This window comes from Meleagris gallopavo, chromosome 17, assembly GCF_905368555.1.
Source record: "Meleagris gallopavo chromosome 17, MGAL_WU_HG_1.1, whole genome shotgun sequence".
Lineage (NCBI taxonomy): Eukaryota > Metazoa > Chordata > Aves > Galliformes > Phasianidae > Meleagris > Meleagris gallopavo.
This window is the reverse complement of record NC_139420.1, coordinates 1195622-1214197: the sequence shown is the minus strand read 5'-3', so window position 1 is coordinate 1214197 and position 18576 is coordinate 1195622. Positions and strand designations below refer to the sequence as shown.

The window sequence follows — 18576 nt, the reverse complement described above, 5'->3', positions numbered from 1 at the left end:
CACCCCGTGCGCAGCGCTGCCCGTCCCGTTCTCACGCCGCCCGACGGCTCCCTATTTATCCGTACGTCTCCTTTCTGCAGTTTCTCAGAGAAGGCAGAAAGAAGGGCTCCAGCCCGGGACTGGGCACTTAGGAAGGCTCTCTTCCATCTCCGGGCTCGCAGCCCAGCAGCAGCACGGGGCTGGGAGCTGCCGGCAGGGCGGGGGACGGAAGGCGCGGCACAGCTGGCGTTCGTTGTAATTCGGCCAGGAGGTACCTTCACGAACGCGGGCCAGGTCTGCGCGCAGGTGAATGGTTTTAAGAAACGAGGCCAGCTGTGCTCGGAGCCGTCAGCCTCACTTTCTGTGGAAGATCCGAAAGGGAGGAAGCCGCGATTGCAGATGACCTTTCTATGCCGCCGCTGCATTAGGAATGGCGTTAATCTCCAGACGGGGTACGAAAAGTAAACGAGCCGGGGCCTTTCCTTTCTCGTGCCTTCTCGCCAGCCATCCCTCTCGTGAAGACGCGCCGCGGTCACCCCGCGCGGCCGCCGCTCGCTTTCCTCCTTTGTCTCGCGCACGCGGCAGCGCAGCTCCGGCGGCGGGTCGGGCCCGAGGGACGCGGCTCGGCTGGGGACGGCCCCGCCCCGCCCCGCCCCGCGCCCCCCGGCCGGGCTCTCGCAGCCGCCGGGCGCGGCCCGGCCCCGGCCGCCCGTCGGTCCCGCCCCTAGGGCCCGGGCGGCGGGAGCGGAGCCGCGTGAGCGGGGTTCCCTCCCCTCGGGGCGGCGGCGGCGCTTCTCCGCGGGGCTCTTCGCCCCGGATGGGCTCCGGCCGGAGGGAGGCAGCCGCTCGGGTCGCGGGAGGAGCGAGCTTCGCGAGGGAACGAGGCTGCGGAGGCGGCCGGAGCGGGAGGCTGCGCGCTCCGAGGGGTCGCGGGGAACGGGGCGCGTCCGTGCCGGGGGCGGTGCGGCCGGCGCCGCGCATCCATGCCTGCGGAGCTCGAACGGGTCAGTGCGCGACTCGCGTCCTCGCGGGGCCGGGGGACGCTGGGCTGCTTTTTTCCAACCGAGCGTTCGGGAGAGGTTTTGCCGCTGCCTGTTGTGCTCGCTGGTGAAACGCTCGGGAAAACCAACTGTTGTTCTCTTTGACCTTCTCGTCCCGCTCGGTAGATCTGGGGAACTCTTTGACGTAGAGCAGCTAGGAGCAGCGCTTTTGGAAAAGGAAAGGCTGGCTATTGTGCTGCGCGAAGTGTTTGCTTTTCCCACACGGCGCGCCGCGCTCTTTGATTCTGTTGCTGAACGTAGTGGGGAAATAACTTCTATTTCTTATGTAAATGTTATTTTAAGCAGAAAGTCCTCTTCGCTGCTATGCTAATAATGAACTTACAGCTCGGCGGGAGATTTCAGATGTCCTTCTTTGCCTTGGGGTGTCTTTGGGCACTGCAGAGTGAAGCTGGGGCAGGCAGGTAGGTACCAAGGCCAGCAGGCTGCTGCGTGTGCGGGTGCTCGCTGCCGTGACCCCACAGCTCCGTTGAGCGCAGGTGACAGTGGGGGGCAGTTGCTACAGACTTCTTTAAGTATCCTTTTTCTTCTCTCCTTTCTTCATTTAAAATAGCGTGTCTGGGGAGAGGGATGTAAAACGTGCTGCTGATGGATTTAAGTTCACTGCTCTGGAGTTGTTGGAAGTGCTTCAGTTTGCTTTAAGCTTGCTGCACCCTGCTTTTCCATCCCGGCAGCAGAAGGCTGAATTGTTTCTTGATGCAAATGGGATACGGGTTTCTCTTCAGGGAAAGCAGCCCTTTCAGCCTGGCCCCTCTGTGCTCGCTCCCTTTGGATATGACAGTGGCGGCCGCCCTGCCCGCTGGGGGCCCGGCTTGGTCGGCTGCATTGTGTGCCATGTGCGTCCCGCACCCCCACGTCCTTTGGGCGGAAGGCTCTGAGCTGTGTAGGACCTGCTCCTGCTGTCTGCCCTGGGCTGTGCAGGGCCTGCCCTGAGGTGCGCAGTGCTGCAAGCTGCTCATCTGGTGTACCTAGATGGATGGCAGCTTTGGTGGATTTTTTTTTCTTTGAATAAAAAGTGAAGCAGAGGGCAGAATGCTAACGGTGTGTTTGATGCCTTCAGCTCTGCACACGGAGCTGTGTTCTCATCTTCTGAGCTTTCTGTGTGGATAGGAGGAGAAGCTTGAGTGGTGGAAGATTACCGTTAATCGCTTCAGGTCATGCATCGCAGTTAATTTGTAAATTCTTCTTCCACATCAAAACAACAAAAAAAATGCCTGTGGTTTTAATTTTCATGCTGCTTTCACAGCTGAGGGTGAGACAGAGAAGTGTTACTTTATCTTTTCTGGTGGAGGATGGGCTCTTGATTTATTCTGAGGCCTTTCTGCAGCATAACTGATGGAGTTGATGCTGCAACAGCATATTAGAGAATGGTTTGCTTAATGAAAGGCAGCGGTTCTCAACTGCGTTGTCAGAGAAATTTATTGTGTAGTTACAGAGCCTTTAGAAAGTAATTTTTTAACTTTAACGATCACAATTAAGTAAAATTAAGCCAAATGGATAAATGGTTAAGGCGAGTGGCAATCCTGCGCAATCCATGTATACAAAGGCTGAAGGGATTTCCATCATGTCAACTGAAGACTCAATGCCTTTTGAGACTCCTCATATCTAAAGCCTGAGCTAAGTCAATTGTTAATTGTAATTAAAAAGGAGCAGGGGTGACTTCCAGCTCTCCCTGGGACTTCAGCTGAGAGCAGCCACAGTTCCTCAAGTTCTGGGCCCCAGAGCAGCATTGCACCTTGGAAGACTGGTGGAGCAAATGCACACGGAGAGCCGGATCTTGTGGCTGTAATGGGAGGGCTGGCGTGTCCTGTGCTCTGCCTTGGCTCTTCCCTCCGCTGCTGCTGGCTGTGGATGGGGATGCTGAAGTTTGTCCACGCACGCCTGAAATTCTTTAGTCTATCTCTACAGAGTTCATGAAATTTGGAATTTTCTTGGAGTCTGTGACTGCTAAAATATGCTTGGAGTGCTGTATGACGTATGGTTTTGATCTGGTCCTGAAACTTCAAATGCTGGCTTGCCTTGGGGCTATAAAGTTGTGAAGGAGAAAGGAGTCAGCTAGTGACTTCTGGTGAAAATCGTTCAGTTCTGTTATTTCTGCTTCAGAAAATACTTTGCAAACATGACCAATTCATGCCCTGAGCCCAGTCAGCAATGCCCCAGCACCTTGTCCCTGGAGCATTCTGCTGGAGGATGATGCTGATGTGAGCAAGCGTGGAAGCTTGGAGCTGCAGGACGAAAAATGGAGTGGTGCGTTGGCGATGGGCCTGGCGGGGTCTGTGTGAGCCGTGGAAGTCTTGGGGCAGATGTGTTCTTGGAGGTGCGACGTGTGGCAGCATCGTCACTCTCTGGTCAGCTGGGCAAATCCTGCCAGAAGAAGTCAGATGGGAACTTAACTTTTAGCACGGGTCAGTAAATGCTGTCGCTAGAACTGCTTTCTTGTAAAAGTGCTGATGTGAGCTGTTGGGACACAAGGGTTTGTGCGTGTGAGTGCAGGCTGTAACAGCACAGCGCTCGGGGCTGCCTCCGAACCACCTGTCCCAAAGGCTGAGGGGCCGCGCTGGGCTGACCACGAGGTTTGCTTCAGTTGCACTGCAGCTGCTAAAAATAAAAGCTGAAAGAAAAAAGAAAGGTATGCACGCAAAATGTCAGTCATAACATAGGGATGCCTGTTATTATAGATGAAACGCAGGGAAAAAAGGGCGGTGGTAACCGTTGGAAGCTGCCTGCACAGGGTGCTTCTAACTTGTGCAGTGCCAGGAGCTTCTCTGGGGGTTCGGCTCTGCCGTGGATCGTGTCCTGTGTCATGGAGCGGTCGGGGCTGCTGGGCGGCTGTTGTGCCAGCAGCACGCTGCTGGTTCCTCCACAGCAGGGCAGAGAGGGAAATGGGCGCTGCGGTGCCTGCGGTTGTAACAGAGCTCAGATAGTAGGAGGTGGTGCTTGGTTTACGTTGAAGGGTTTTATTTCTGGTGAAAAATGGAATGTGGAATTGTGTTCGTAGGTTTTCTTGTGTTTTGTTTTGCCTTTTAAGGATGTGGGTAACGGCTGATTGCTCCCTGTGTCTCAGCTGTGGAATAGAGTGAGAGGAGTGGTTTAGCAGTGAATGGAGTCCCTCGAGTTAAACCCTGAGATTAGACAATGTTTCAAATTACTATTTAAAGGAAAACTGAAACTCAAACTTAGATAGCTCTGATTTCCCCGTGTCCTTTGTGCCTCACGTATTTCATTAGGTTGCAGCCCAGCTTTGTTTTTCTTTTAGTCACTTGTCTGCATGCCTGAGCAGTGAGCAAATGTAACTGTACCTGGGAGAAGCTTTATGAGCACGTAGGAGCTGAAGTCTTGCTTTCTCTGGGCACAGCTCATAATCTTTTGTATCTACAAATGGGCAGGGGTGATCTCTTCTGTCTTACTGAGGGTGGTGTTTCCATGGGCTCGGTGCTCCCTGTGCACTGCAGTAATGTGAAAATTCATTACTTCCAGTGGTGTTCTCTGCCCCTTTGATGAGTCAAGCCCACACCTGCTTACAGGAGGAAATTGAAATGCCTGACTTTTCCCTTTTGGCTGATCCCACGCAGCTGTCCTTCACATCGCCGTCTCCTCTTTGGCATTCAGAAAAATAAAGTGAAAATTCTTTTGAGTAGACGTGGGGAGTATTTGAGCTTGGGAATTTCTGCCTCTGCAAGCTAAATCACTTGGCACAGCTCTGAACTTTTATTTTTAGTAAAACTTCCAAGCTATTGTTCAGAGAAGGAGATGTTCCTGAAAGCCCGAAATGGAACCAGAAAGTGAGGGCCTTTTTTTGTACCATCCGGAATGTATTTGCTTGCAGAGCTGTGGCTACAGCAATACAGTTTGATTGAAGCAGTGTTGCTTTAAATGCACGTAGTGTAACAGTGATCAGAATCATGCTGAACTTTCAGAAGGTTGTTCTTCTTACCGGCTTGCCATTCATTCTGGAGCTGATGAGATATGTGGTGCGGTCCCTCTGTGGTGGTGGAGGTGAATGGTTCCATGGACTTTGGGGATTAATCTGCTGTTTGAATTGTAAACTCTTTCAAATTGTTTTAGCAAGTTTTGCATCTGAAACCATCTGCATTTCTCTTTGATTAAATGGTTTTCAGGGAACTTGGTGTTAAGGGAATAAGGGCCCTGTTGGCTTCCAGGCATAGTGCAGTGTGGACCTGAGCTGCTTTGTTTTGAGATGCATTTAACAAAGTGTATCAGTGTTTGTAGCAGAAAGCTGCAAAGACTGGAGCTTTTCAAGCTTACATGAGATAGAGTTGTTTGATTAAGGAGTTTAATACAGGCTGTTTGTTTAAAGTAGTCTTGATAAGAAAACCGGTATATAAGACTATATATTGTATTTCACGTGGTACTGCATTACAACAATGGAAAACAATTGGTTTTGAATGGACAAAATGACTGATTTGTAAAACAGAATATGCAGGTGGCAGGAGCTTTGTATCAGCACCCGCTGAACCTCTGTTGGACACCAGCCTAACAGACCCTGGGTCTCAGGCTGGGACTGCTGTTCTCTGTTGGTGTGAATTCTGTAGAGCAACTGCTCTGGCCCTGCCTCACGTCCTGGTGTTAGTGGGTACGTGGGAGAACCTGTGTTAGTGTTTGTCCTTAAAGCTTCTTCCTAACGGAAGCAGTGTTGGCCAGGATAATCCTCCTATTTATTGTTCGTGTAGTTTATTAAGAGGGATGTGTTTATTCCTGCAGATGCTTTCTGTTACTGGCATCACACTGGTTACTGGCCACTGGGAAATAGTGGCAGCATGTTCTGGAACTCCAGCATTGCCCAGTTGGCTGTTTTGGTGATTTCTTTGCTTTTCAAGTCTCTGATGGATCCTAGATACGGTTTTTGTTAGTTTAAGAGTGCAGCTCTTGTAGATCATAGTCATGATGCCCTAATGAGGCAGTGCTTAAGATAATCTTTTTCTGGGTTGTGAAAGATTTCAACATAAATGCTGAATACTGTGGAAGTCAAGAGTGGCTTTGTTAGTGGTAGCTTTTACTCATAAATTACGTATCGATAGTGCTTACAGTTGTAGAATTTGGTTCTCACTGCTTTCACAGCATTTGGCTGTGAGATGCCCCTTTGAACTGCTGGATTGTTGGCAGACTTTCTGGGTTTTTTTTAAGGGTAACTAATAATATTAATAGTTGCCTTTAATTAAAAGGGAATGGTTATTTCTGTGCTTGTAACTCAAAAGCTGCGTGGTCTCATTACTTGCCCTAAATGCTGCCTGAGCATTACTGTGCCTCAGTTATTTTTAGTTGTGTTGGTAATATTTTGAAATTATCTGGTGTGCTGCAAATGAAATTCTTTACTGCCTAGTTGCTTTTTCCTTTTATTGCTACTAGACCTTGTTAAGTACAGCCATCTATCAGTACCAGAGGAGAGACTGCCTTCATATCTTATGAGATTCGTGTTCTCTGGTGACAGTGAAAGGACCCGAGAGAGTAGCGTGGAGCATCAGGCTGGTGTTAGGAAGGGGTTGTTCCCCAGAGGGTGGTGTGGCCCTGGAGCAGGCTGCCTGGGGGATGCAGCAGCAGGCTGCCAAAGTTCAAGCAGCATTTGGACGATGCTCCCAGACTGATTTTCAGGTGGTCCTGTGCAGAGCTGGGAGTTGAGCTCAGTGAACCTTATGGGTCCCTTCCAGCTTGGGGTGACTCCCTGATTCTGTGTGATTCTTGAAACTCATAAGAGAGGTCTTTGGATGTCATGGATGAGGTGTTTCCTCGTTGGTGTTCTCTTTTGGGTAAAGGAAGTAAGCAGGGGAAAGCACCTCCTAAAGCAGTAGCTGAATGCCTGCTCCCCAGCAGCAAGTTTGTAGCCTTCCTGCTTCATCCTGCTGTTACAGGAGGGATGGTGTCCAGCCAGAGAAGCACAGTAGAGGGAAGTAGGAGAGAAAGTGGAGTTCTGTTTTGCTCTGGAGAAAGGGAGACAGTGAGCACAGATGCTGGGAGTGAGTTCCAGGTAATGCTGGCTGGTGTGTGGGGGTTAATAACATGGAGCTTTCTGGATGAAATTTCAATGAGTCTGTATGCAGAAAACTTGTCCTTGCTTTCTCAGCTGGCAGCTAAGTTGCTAGGTATTTAATAAAATATATGGGATCTTCTGAGGTCTTCTAGTTATGGCATTAATTCACTTCTGCAAGGTGATTGTGCCCTAGCAGTAGCGCAGTATCAGAACCTGGGGCTGCAATCCCCGTCTCAATTCCTGTTTGCCATGTTTTAACAAGGAGACTGTATTTCCTGGCTCCTCCTCCTGCTCTTTGGCCAAATGGAGTGGACTGTGATGCATTTACGAAACTTGTTAACAACTGAATTGTGCACATTAGAGTATGTAAATATAAACAAATTTATGTAAACATATGTATGCCTGATGAGGAACACTTCATGTTTGTCCTTAGCAATTTCATCTTATCTGGGTCATTCTTTCTGTCACGCGTGACATGATGTTGTGTTACCTGAGGTTAGAATGAATCTTGGTCACAGCAGCACATTTGTTTTGTATTTTATGACACGATCTTATCACTTCCCATTTCTTTTTCCTATTCAGCTTTTCAACCATCAGCAGCAGTGGTGCCACCAGCGCAGCGATGCCAGGGCTGCACAGTAATGTGCACCTTTGGCAATCTGAAGGCATAATGCTGTGCTTCTGAGGTTCAATATTCTTAGCAGAGTATTTCTGGAGGGAAGAGATGTCTGTTATTACATCAGAAACTGCAGCCATCACTCATTTTAGATGCAGGCAATGAGAAAAGAGCTTCTTTGAATAACATCCAGTAAATAAGAAGCAAACAGGAGGTGACACTACGCTCTTCTCTTTTGTCCACAGCAGTAGATGCAAAGAAGTGCTGATTTATTTGTGTAACAGTGACAGAAAGACCTTGGCATTGGCAGCTGCAGCTTCTGTATTTTAATCTATTAAAAGTATTTTTTGTCAGTTTTATGAAAACGTAGAGAGAAAGAGAGGGGGAGTGTTGTTCAGTTTGATTGTTGGAAACATTTCTGCCCTTTCTAACAGGTTGGGTTTTAAACTATCTAAATACTCTAAATAGATGCCCCCTATTTCTTTCCTTGGCAGTGGCAGCAGATGCAAAGAGCACAATAACAGTGTTTGGTGGAGCTGAAACACCTGGCTGCAAGGTGCTTTAAATCCGGGGTGACGTCGTTCTGACCTCCTGAGCCTTTCTGCTGCTTGGGTTTGGATCTCCAGTCAAAGCCATCCTTCTGTTTCCATTACATGGGATCCATTTATTTTATTTTACTTTCTTTCACTACGCTGATACATCACGGTCTGTTTAATAATGCTAACACAAAGTTTTCATTGCTCAAAATGTGATGTTTTTTTTCTCCCTGTGCTGCTTCCAAGCACGAGGTGTGGCATACCCTGTGCTGTGGCCGTGCCCAGGGTGCTGGGTTGTGGAGGCTTTCCATGAGAGGACTGCTGGTGGGACCTGCATCTGCCTGTGTGGGATGCTGAGGGTAGGGTCCCATCCACGGCAGCTGGATCGGTGTGTCTGTGTAAATGCACTGCAGGTGTGTGGGTTTCATGAGCTGTTGCCCTTTGAATTTTCTTGTTTTCAAAGAAACTTGGCGGAGCTGTGTCGTATGGATACTGTTTTGGCAAGTGGAGTCACAGAAATATTTATGAAGACTGTGGGGTTCTTCGCCCGCGCGCTTATCCCCTCTTCCCGGATTCAAAACTCTCCAAAGTGCTCTGTTCTATTCATGGACATCCCTGCTTTTCTTTTAAAGGGACAGAGAGAATTTGCTTTGTCCCGAGAATTAAAATATAAATGCTTATTTTAATCTCTTCTAAAATTGACATTGGAGATATGCCATGTATACATGCGCGTTTCTTAAATATTTTATATGGATACCCAAGATTGCACTTGTAGGTAGCTAACAGTGGGAAAAGGTACCTCTGTTCTTCCTTAACTCTGCTTTGTGTTGTGCTGAGCAGCGAGGTAACTTGGGGCACTTCATGCAAGTGGAAATGCTGTTGTGCAGTTGTGTGGTGGTGTGTTTCCTGCAGCTGTAGGAGGGGTGCAGAGCTGAGTGCAGCCTTCTTGTTTCACCAGGAGTGTGTGTGGTGCAGTCTGGTGCTGAGCTGTGCTGTGAGCGTGGTTGGGCAGGAGGTGCGAAGGCTGCTTTCTCCAATAATCTCAGTATGGTGACTGCTGATAACAAATTCCTCAAAGTTCTGCTTGGTTTGACTGGTTGTAAGAGCAAACTGTTACATGCACTTCCTGATTTCTCTTATTTTTCTTACTGTATCTGCAGCTGTAGACTAAATCCTGCTCTCACGGTAGCTCAGAGCTGCACAGCCTTCCTGGCAGCGCTGTGTCTGCAGGGTTTGGGCACCCAGTGCTCTGCATCCGCCTCTTGTGAGCTGGTCAGTTGCGTTGGGAATGAAAGAGTTAAGAATAATCTGATTGCAGGGCTGAGATCTGTTTGAACTTGTGGTCTCTTGAAAGAAAATGCCATTCAGCACCGTTGCACAGAGTTATTTCATTCTTAATTTTAATTGACATGTCCCAGAATGCAGCCTGCTCTTACGAATCCTTCAGCACGGAGATGGTTTGTGAGTCAGTGTGTCTATAAAGTGTTTTAAATTCAAGTCGTCATGACTTTCCCGTTTGGTACTGATGTTCTTTTTAGTCAACTTATTCACTCACAAGGTTTATAAAATCCGAAGGAATCTTTCCCTAAATGAGATGTTGGACACCCATAGGATTGCGGCTTGGTGACCTGGAGCTGCTCCTCTCCATCGCTGTGTGCCCCTCCGGGCCACCAGCCAGCAGAGAGGGACGCTGCTGTGCAGGTGCTGCCCCTGCCTTCAGCCAGGGGATCCCATGGAATGGTAGTAACAGAAATGGAATTGTTATATTTGTGGTTGTAAAAGTGGCATCAATGTGTCACCTTTATTAGGAGGAAAAAAAGAATTAAGCAGAAACTTGTGCTGGTGTAGCATCAATTTTTCATTCGTCTTCTGGGTTTAATTAAAATCCAGTTATTTCTGAAGCCAGTGATAGCAGCAGGACTATGCAGCTCTGTCTCTAGATAGTTGCGGAGAGTAGAGAAACTCCCATAAAACAGTTTCGAATATTTTATATCTGCAGGATTGATAACACACTTAAAATAAATTGTACAATAGTCCCATATTGGGTTTATCCCAGAAATTAATTCCTGCCTAGGCTGGTGTTGACTTCAGAAGTTCTTAGCTAGAGCCTGTAGTCTCCATCACACCTTTCCATCACTAGTAAGCAAGTGAATTTCACTTCTGTTGTGCTGTACAGACTGTGTGTTTATGCTCTTGTACAGCTGACTGACTGCCTTAGCTGGGGTGGGAGCTTCATCAATTATTAAAGCATAGCCTGGCTTGGTTTTGTCCAGCATCAGAGCAGAGCCACAGATGCTGAAGTTCCAACTGGAGGAGTGTGAGAGCTTTCTTCTCAGCAGGGTTGTTCCACTTGGGTATGCTTTTGTGTAGATTGAGAATCTGCTAGTGTACCCGTGTCTATTTCTGAATTAGAGCATGGATAATATTACCAAGTGCGCTTTTCAGGAGCTGTGCTATTAAAACTTGGAATGTGTTCCCCTGTATATGGCTTTTGGGTGTGTTGGGGTTTTTTTTGTTTTGTTTTTTTTGTTTTTTTTTAGAACTTTTGCTTTCCTTTCTCCCCTGCAAATATTAATATGCTAAAGATCTAGGAAAAAAAACCCTTTGTTTTTCTGGAGCATATTGTTCAATCAAGGTGCATGTTGTCAATGGTCACATGCTTTGCTTAAATATTTTATAAGCTCAGTCCATAGCAGGCTAACCCTGCCTTCCTTCTGCAGTTCAATTTGACTGTTTCCACTACACTGTTTGTAAGGAGGGCTTGAAACATGTAAGCTTTTAGCAGATACTTGATTTAAGCCACGCTTTGTTCTGAAAGTTCCCTTTTGCTGTGCTCAAATGACAGAGCTCTGAGTAATAAGAACCTCTTCTTTCCTTGTGTTCTGCCTGCTGAAGTCATCTTCTACCTGTGGGATGGCCTCCTTGGCCCTCACACCTCCAGCGTGATGCAGAAGCAGTGCTGGTTCGTGCTGCTAGGATAAAAGGTGATGGCAGATCTGAAACGCTGCTTCAGTGTGAGTTCTGTTAGAATCGGGTGTGGAGCTGTGCCTCAGCCCTGGCATTTGGTGCAGTAATAATGTTTTGGGGATGTGACTCCAGAACTCAGGACTCTGGCACTCAGTGATAACAAACCAACCTGGAAGAAACACAGTAAGAACCAGAACCAGAGTAGCACAGAGTTGGCAGCAAGGTGCTGTCACCTCGATAGTGGTGTGGGGACAGACAGGCTCTGGGTGCTGGGTGCTACAGCGCCTTGCTCTGTGCAGGAAAGAAACACCTCCAGTGCCATTCACCTTCCAGTAAAACCAGTGGCTGCTATTCCACCTGATGTGCTTTCAGTACAACTGCTGGTTTGGGTTTTTAATAGGTGCTGAGGTTGGTCCACTTTCATGCTGTGTTCCTGGGAGTTAGGATCACTGCCCCTCTTGGACCAGCCCTCACAGTTGAGCAGAGATTCCAAGGAAAGATGAGGAACTGTTTGAATCTCTTCCAGTCTCAGGAAGGACAGAGGCCTGTGCTTTCTGCTCCTGTGTGCCGCAGCGTGCAGTTGTGAGGTGTCGCATTCTGGTCTGACACGGAGTGGGAGTTGTTTGACATCTCCACTGATGCTCTGCTTGCCACTTCTCTGATGAAGTTCCCAATCGAGTGTTACAGAAATTTGTAGGAGCTTTGTTTCTAATCATGATAGAAATGTGTGTCTGGATCATTTGTGGCTCAGTAGACCTTAAGACTCTTGGATACAAGCTCACAGTGCCGAAGTTGCTGCTAGTAGTGATTATCTCTGGATTTTTTGTCTGCATTGCACTTCATTCTTATTTGAGCTAATGAAGAACTACTACTTGTTATTATGTTAGGGTCACTCTGAGGGTAAGTGAAAGCAGCTTATTGTTCAGGTTCGAACTCCAGACTTCCACAAGTCTCTGGAGGCAATGCTTGTCACTTTTCTCCTTTCTACCCATCCAAGCACATTCAATAGAATGTTTTTTGGCATAGTCAAAGTTCTTCTAGGAATGTCATTATCTCTGAGGGCAATTTAATTTACAGGAAGTGCATTCAGCATCTTGCAGTGGGTGCATCAAGAAAATTTGAGTAGATAATTAATCCAAGGAATGGGAAATTAATTGAGAGGGAAATAGTTGCTTTAAAGATGTGCTAAATAATCACCATTTTACTATATTTAGCTGTCTATTAAGATTTGGAGAAGATAAACCTCTCAGTCTGGTACTCCATATTCTGGAAGGGGAGCACAACACAAACAGCCAAAAATTTCTACTTTTAACTCATTGGATTTTCAAAAGTGCAGTCAGTTAGCTGTTGGCTATCAGTAACATGTGAGAGCTGTTGAATACCTGCCTTCTAGCATGCTGTTTAAAATGTCATTTCTCTTTATAACTTTCCAGCACTGAAGTTATCCACCTGGGTATCCTGTACTTGGGAGCTGTGGGGCCTGGAGGTTCTGCTTTCCTCAGGTTCAGCATTGGTGTTTGAGGAATGACCTGAAGTAGTGTGACCCTTCAGGAAAGTCATCAGAGATCTCCCTCTGTATTGTCTTTGGGAAGCAAAAGAATTGGCAGCAGAGGCAAGGTGTTTCTGGGCTCACTCTTAAGGGGTAAAATATAATGGGGAATCATTTGAAGAAGTTTCCTTAGTGTTCTTTTGGACTTTGAAATGGATGCCTGGTGGTAAACCCCACTTGGTGTGCTTTGCAGCCGCTGCTGAATGGCAGAGCTGTGGTAGTGCTGTTTAAGGCTTTTTGAGGAATGAAATAGTTTGAAAACACTTTCTGATTTATGTTGCATCATCTTAACAGTCCAAAAGGTCCCGGAGGCAGCTCGAATGCCACAATGTTAGAGTAGATTTCTGTGCTATCTCAGGGGTGTGGTGAGTTGCTACCAAAGCAATACCTGGAGACTGTTGAGAAGAAGGTTGTTGATAGCAAGTTATTTTTGCTGGTGCCGAGTTGAACTTTCAGCCATCCCAAATTCAGTCCTTCCTTATTAGCAAAATTGAATTTAAATGTGATGAATGAAGGTTGTGTACAATGTATCAGTTGCATTTTTATGTCTGATGATGTCAAGGATCAGTTCAGTGAGAAGCACAGTAGGGCGTACAATGACTCCTGATTTAAAATGTAGCTGGGGACTTTTTTCCTCACAAAGTGGTTGTGAATGTCAACTTTTGAGATATAATAATATGGGGCAATGTGTCAATACCGTGGAGAGAGCCTACTGGAAATAATTGTGGAAAACAATGATGTGATGATTAAACACGTGAAGCATTGTGTTGGAGCAGGAATTTTTGTTACATTCTCAAGAATGTGTTGCAGGCTTAAAATAACATAGGTGAGAACAACCTCCTAGCCTACAGGTGGGACAGTGTGATTCAAGGTGCCTGATTTAAGGGTTTGATTGGTAGGATTGGGGCATCTGAAACTTCTCAGAATCACAGCATGGTTTGTGTTGGAATGGACTTTAAAGCCCACCCAGTGCCACCCCTGTGCCATGGGCTGTGTGCCCCCCAGCTCAGGCTGCCCAGGGCACAGCCACGGCCTGGGGCACCTCCAGGGATGGGGCACCACAGCTCTGGGCAGCGCCGGGGCCTCACTGTCCTCTGAGTAAAGAACTTCTTCCTCATATTTGATCTAAACCTTCCCTCTTTTAGTTTTAAAATCATTTCCCTGGACCTGTCACCATCCACCTATGTAAAAAGCCGATCTCCATCTTTTAAGTTCCCCTCAAGTACTGAAAGGTGCCCACATAAGCAGCACGTGCCAGCAGTAAGTCAGGTCACATAGGTGGAAAATGGAGAGGGTTTGAAATGATGATTGATGAAGAAATGGATTTTAAGGAGCTTTTTGAAAGAAGTTGCAGAGTGTCTGTTTGCATGCTTTGGCTTCGTAAAGCAGTCGTGTTGGCCGGGTGGCGGTGTGAAGGCGTGCTGAGGCCGCTTCTGCTGGGCCACGCGAGACAGCTGGGAGAGGGGGGAGGAGAGCAGGAACGTCGAGGGGAAATCTCTGCTTCCCTGCTCGCCCACTGAAGGTAAGTGGGAGAACTCCTGCTGGTTCACCCAGAGCAATGCACTCTGCAGGGGCTGCCTGCACTTGGTTACTGACACTGCTGCAGCTCCTGGGTGCTGTGCTGTGCGAAAGTCAAGGAGTGTAACTTTGGATTATCTGAGGGAAAATTGGGTGCTTTTGGCATTTGAGAACTTGAACTTTCAGACCATACTTGGAAGTGTATAGAAGGAATAGGGATATGCTTTAATGTGAAATGTGTTCAGGTGAATTCTGTGTTTTAGTCCGAACACTATTTTCGCATAGTAATGAAGTTATTTGGACAGTGCTGTGGATTGAGTAGATATCCAAAAGACAAACCTTTAAAAGTGTTCCAGCCTTATTTTTAAATCTGTACCTGTCTATCTGATGGGCAGAAGGAGGCTCATGGTCTTTTTCTGTCTCAGTCAGCAAGCTGCATTTGCCTTATTTAGCCCCTAGTAGAGATCCTAATTACTGTGTGAGCGTTTATAGCTGCTGCGGGTTTGAATGTGGGGGAGGCAATTCAGAAAGCCTTTGAGGTTGTGTTTTTTTCCTGTTGCTTTGCCTTAGGGTGGAGAGTGTCTCAAGAGGAACTGAAATGCAGATTTGCACTTTCAAAAATAGTGGGATATATTTTGGTGGCTAAAACAGGACTGCTGGTAGGAAGAGGCGCAGGAAGGAACCTCTGGGTTGGTGGTTCTGTGCCCAGCCCAGGCAGGGCCACCCCGAGCAGGTGGCTCAGCACCGTGCCCACGTGGCTGTGGACGTCTGTGAGGACGGAGGCCCCGCAGCCTCTTGGAGCATCCTGTGCCGGTGCTGTCGGCCGTGCAGTCATCAAGCGCTCCGATGGCTTCCTGTGTCCCACTTGGTGCCCCTTGCTGTGTCCTGGGCACCTCTGAAAAGCGCCTGGCCTTGTCCTCTTCTCCTCACACCACCCCTTCAGGTAGTTCTACACACAGCTGAGCTCCTCGGTGAGGCTTCTCCAAGCCAAGCCGCCTCAGCTGCAAGGCTGCTGCAGAGCAGTGCGTGCTGCCAACTCCGCTGCAGCCGGCTGGGAAGCTTGCTGGGCTTCAAGTGAAAGTTCCTCAGCTCACTGTTTGGAAACAGTATTCTTCAGTTTGAAACAGTTTAAAAAAACAATGCCCTGAGCATGCCAAAAAAGCTGAAAACTTTCAGACTGGCCCGTTTAAAAAAAAATAAATATGCAGAGCATTATTTTTTAAGCTTGGCTGACATTGGGAGCAATCAGCCATTTTTTTTTTTTTTTTAGAAGGATGCTTGTTTATTTCATGCCACTGGGAGCAAACAGTACTGATTTCTGTAGAGTGATGTTAGTTTCCAGTATAACTAATTCAGCGCCACCTCCGTAACTTTGTGTGGAAGAGCAGCGAGATAGGAACGCTCAGTTGCTGAACTGAGAGAACTGCAGGTGGTTTGTTGTAATTCTTTCTTCTTCTGGGATGCTGAATATTCCTTACTGTTGAGCAGAATACAAAATAAGTACTTTGAATGCTGCTGTTGTTGAAAAAGGTGCCAGTGAGTGGAAATGCAAAATGCAGACATCCTTGTCATGTGTCACCTCCACTCAATAACATGGCACGTAAAGCTGCATACTGGATAGGGCGTATGGTTCCTTCTTTATTGGTTAGTTTTAAGGTTGGTGTCCCTTCCATCAAAGTGATGTCGTCAGTGCTTTAAAATTTCATGTGGAATATTTTTTTCACCTTGCTTATGGATCACCAGCATGTGTGTTTATCAGGATTCCTGCCCTCCCACATTAGGCTTGAATGTTTGCGTACTCTTTTAGAGGATGATAAAAAGAATTTTAAATCAGAGTTGTGATGTGTAGTTGGAAGCAAAAACAGAAATCCCTGCTGAATTCTGCATCTGTTTTTAGTGGCAGCAAAAACTGAGAGGAAACAGTCTCGAGTTTTCAGTGTTATTGACTTCAGGGTTTGATTTAGATCCATGTTCAAAAGTGTCTTCATAAATGAATTGATGCTGGAATTGGATCAGAATTGCTGTAGGTTTACAGAGGCAAACTTACAACATTTGGAATAACTGTTTTGGTTCACAGGGTGATCCACTGAGTTACAGCTCTTGCAAGCTTCCACCCTTGCATCTGGTCAGTGCAGCGGTGGAGGAGTGTCCGTGCAGAGGGAGATGTTGAACAGTAACTAGAGGACAAACATTTGGTAGCTGAGCAGTGTGGCTGAGTGCAAGCTAGCTTTTAATCATGTGTGGATCCTGCTGCTGTTTCCAGAGGCAAGTTAGCCAAGTGCAGGAGGATCAATGCTGGGGGAGCGCTCCTGGTGAAAGCTCCAGAGCTTAAGGGAACGACTGGTGCTTTGTCTGCCTTAGGAAAGTGACAGGTGTTGATCAGGTGCAGAGCTGTTGGACTTCTCTTGCTTGCTCCTGGAATTGAAGTGATATTTCCCTTCCAGCAGCAGCTCCATATTTCCCATCTGACGTGACGAGGGTGCAGTGAGATGTTGATGTATCAGTGAGCTAACCTAAGTGCACCCTGGTTTTGGAATGTGGTCATTGACATGGTTACCACCCAGGTTCATGTCCTTGGTTATCTCTGTTGTACTTGGAAGGTCTACAAAGCACATTCAGAACTTCCTGTGCCATAGAACTTCTGGTTTATTTATTATTCTACAGAAATAATCAGAAATTTTTCCAGGGCTGTCTGGTTTATTCTCCCTCTCTATTTCCATCTTCCATGTTGCATGTCTTCCTTCTTTTTTATTTTTATTTTTAGCTCACTTTTGCTGCTGAGAGCTGGGCTGCAGAAGGGTTTTGTCCTGGCTCTCATCTTGGGGAACCCTGCTCTGGTGTGCTGCTTGCAGAAGAGTCTTGTAAGATGGCAGTGGGGAACAAATTCAGCATTCTGTATGTTTGTTGACCATCTTTTATGCAAAGAGAATATCAGGAAGATGTTGCCTTCTAGAGTTTGGGATAATTTAAGAAAAAATCGCACTCTCTTTCCCTGAGCAGCATGGATTTCCAAACATTGGCAAAGACCAAAATGATCTGAGTACTAAAATGATTTGACTGCTAAATATGCTGGCTTGAGTTCCAGGTAACATTCTAGAATCCTTAGATAACATAGAGAAATATGAAGAGAGAGGGTATATTTGGGCATCCCATAAGTCCCCTTCAGGAAGCTGGGTTGTCCCCTGGTCACCTCTCATTCATGTCTCCTCTGAAGGCTCAGCACATCAGCTTCTGCTGGGACTCGTAGGCCAGGCAGTTCTTCGGTGAGCTGAGAGGAAAAGCAGATTTAAGAGCTTCTTGTTCTCTTTGCATAGCAATTTGGAAGCCTGATGTTCAGCTCATTGCTGCTCCTCCCCTCAAAGAGGCAAGCAAATAGAAGGCAATCTCTGGGCCTGTTAAATATCTCTGAATGGTTTGTCAAAGTGCAGCATGCCTTCCCTGTGTGGGTTGAGATGAAGGTGAGGTGTGAGGGAAGCATGGCTGTAGGGCTGAAGATCGGGCCCTTAGCTGCTGCCAGCAGCAGCAGTGCTTCCAGGTGCTTATCCTGTGCAATCTGAAGGCGGTGAGAGATGTGGCAAGTAGAACACATGTAGTAAACATTGCCCACAAAGTACTGACACAGGAGCTTTTGCAGCTCCTACAGCTGCATGTCTGGAGTCTGACCTGGGTCTGCTGGCTCGTGTGAAAAATAAATACGAAATTGTTTATCTTTCTTCCACATCTTGTTCTGCTGCTCCTGACTGTTCTTCCCCCAGACTGGGGATTCTTCCCAAGACTGTCTGTGGGATTCAGGTTGCAGGTGCATTTGTCTCTTGCATGTACGTCTTAAGTACCTGAGCCACGGCAGACATCACCAGAGGTTATAGGCGGCGATGGCTTTTCACTGATGGCAGCTGCTCTCTTCTATGGTACACCCTTCCTCTCCCTTTTCCTAGTTTGTTTTGCAGTAACCGTACATGAGAGTACTAACGCGTGTAGCTTTGTTTGCACAGTACAGGTACAAAGTTTGGATGTCTGCACGTTATGTCCCTGGGCAGCTTGGAGTCCTGGTTACCTCAGAGGTACAGTTGGAAAGAGCAGGCAGCAATGGGAAAACTGCAGAAATGGTGGGGACAGAAATGAACCTCGTAAGCAGAGTCTGGCACTTCCTCTGTGGTTGTTAAGGAGCTTTTGTGTGCAGCTTCTCTAGCTAGGCTGATAGGAGGCAACTTCCCCTTTGAACACAGTTGCTTCTCCTGTCAGGGTCTTGTGTGGGTCTCAGCTTTCTTTCTCTGCTGACTGCATGGGGAAAATACGACCGTATGTGACTTACTGAGGGAACTGCTCGGTAGAGGGGGAACCATCAGAGAGGTTATACAGCTTGGGTA

The 18576-nt window shown here is 47.2% G+C and overlaps 1 protein-coding gene across 6 annotated transcripts in view; it reads left to right on the top strand.

The window, feature by feature from the left end:
- ARVCF (ARVCF delta catenin family member) overlaps positions 1-18576 on the top strand; it is a 140605-nt gene that overhangs the window by 10660 nt on the left and 111369 nt on the right. Inside the window, exon 1 of one of the 6 annotated variants that reach the window (XM_019620965.3) lies at positions 280-431. The exons of 2 other annotated variants lie outside the window; for them this stretch is intronic. Coding sequence is in view for 2 of the 4 variants with exons in the window: in XM_085238127.1 (XP_085094253.1) it covers positions 963-983 (21 nt within the window). In the remaining 2 variants the exon portion in view is untranslated. Of the gene's footprint in view, positions 1-279; positions 432-619; positions 984-1347; positions 1442-18576 lie in introns of those variants that run through there. 3 more of the 6 variants (XM_085238127.1, XM_010719982.4, XM_019620966.3) reach the window with 3 other exon arrangements.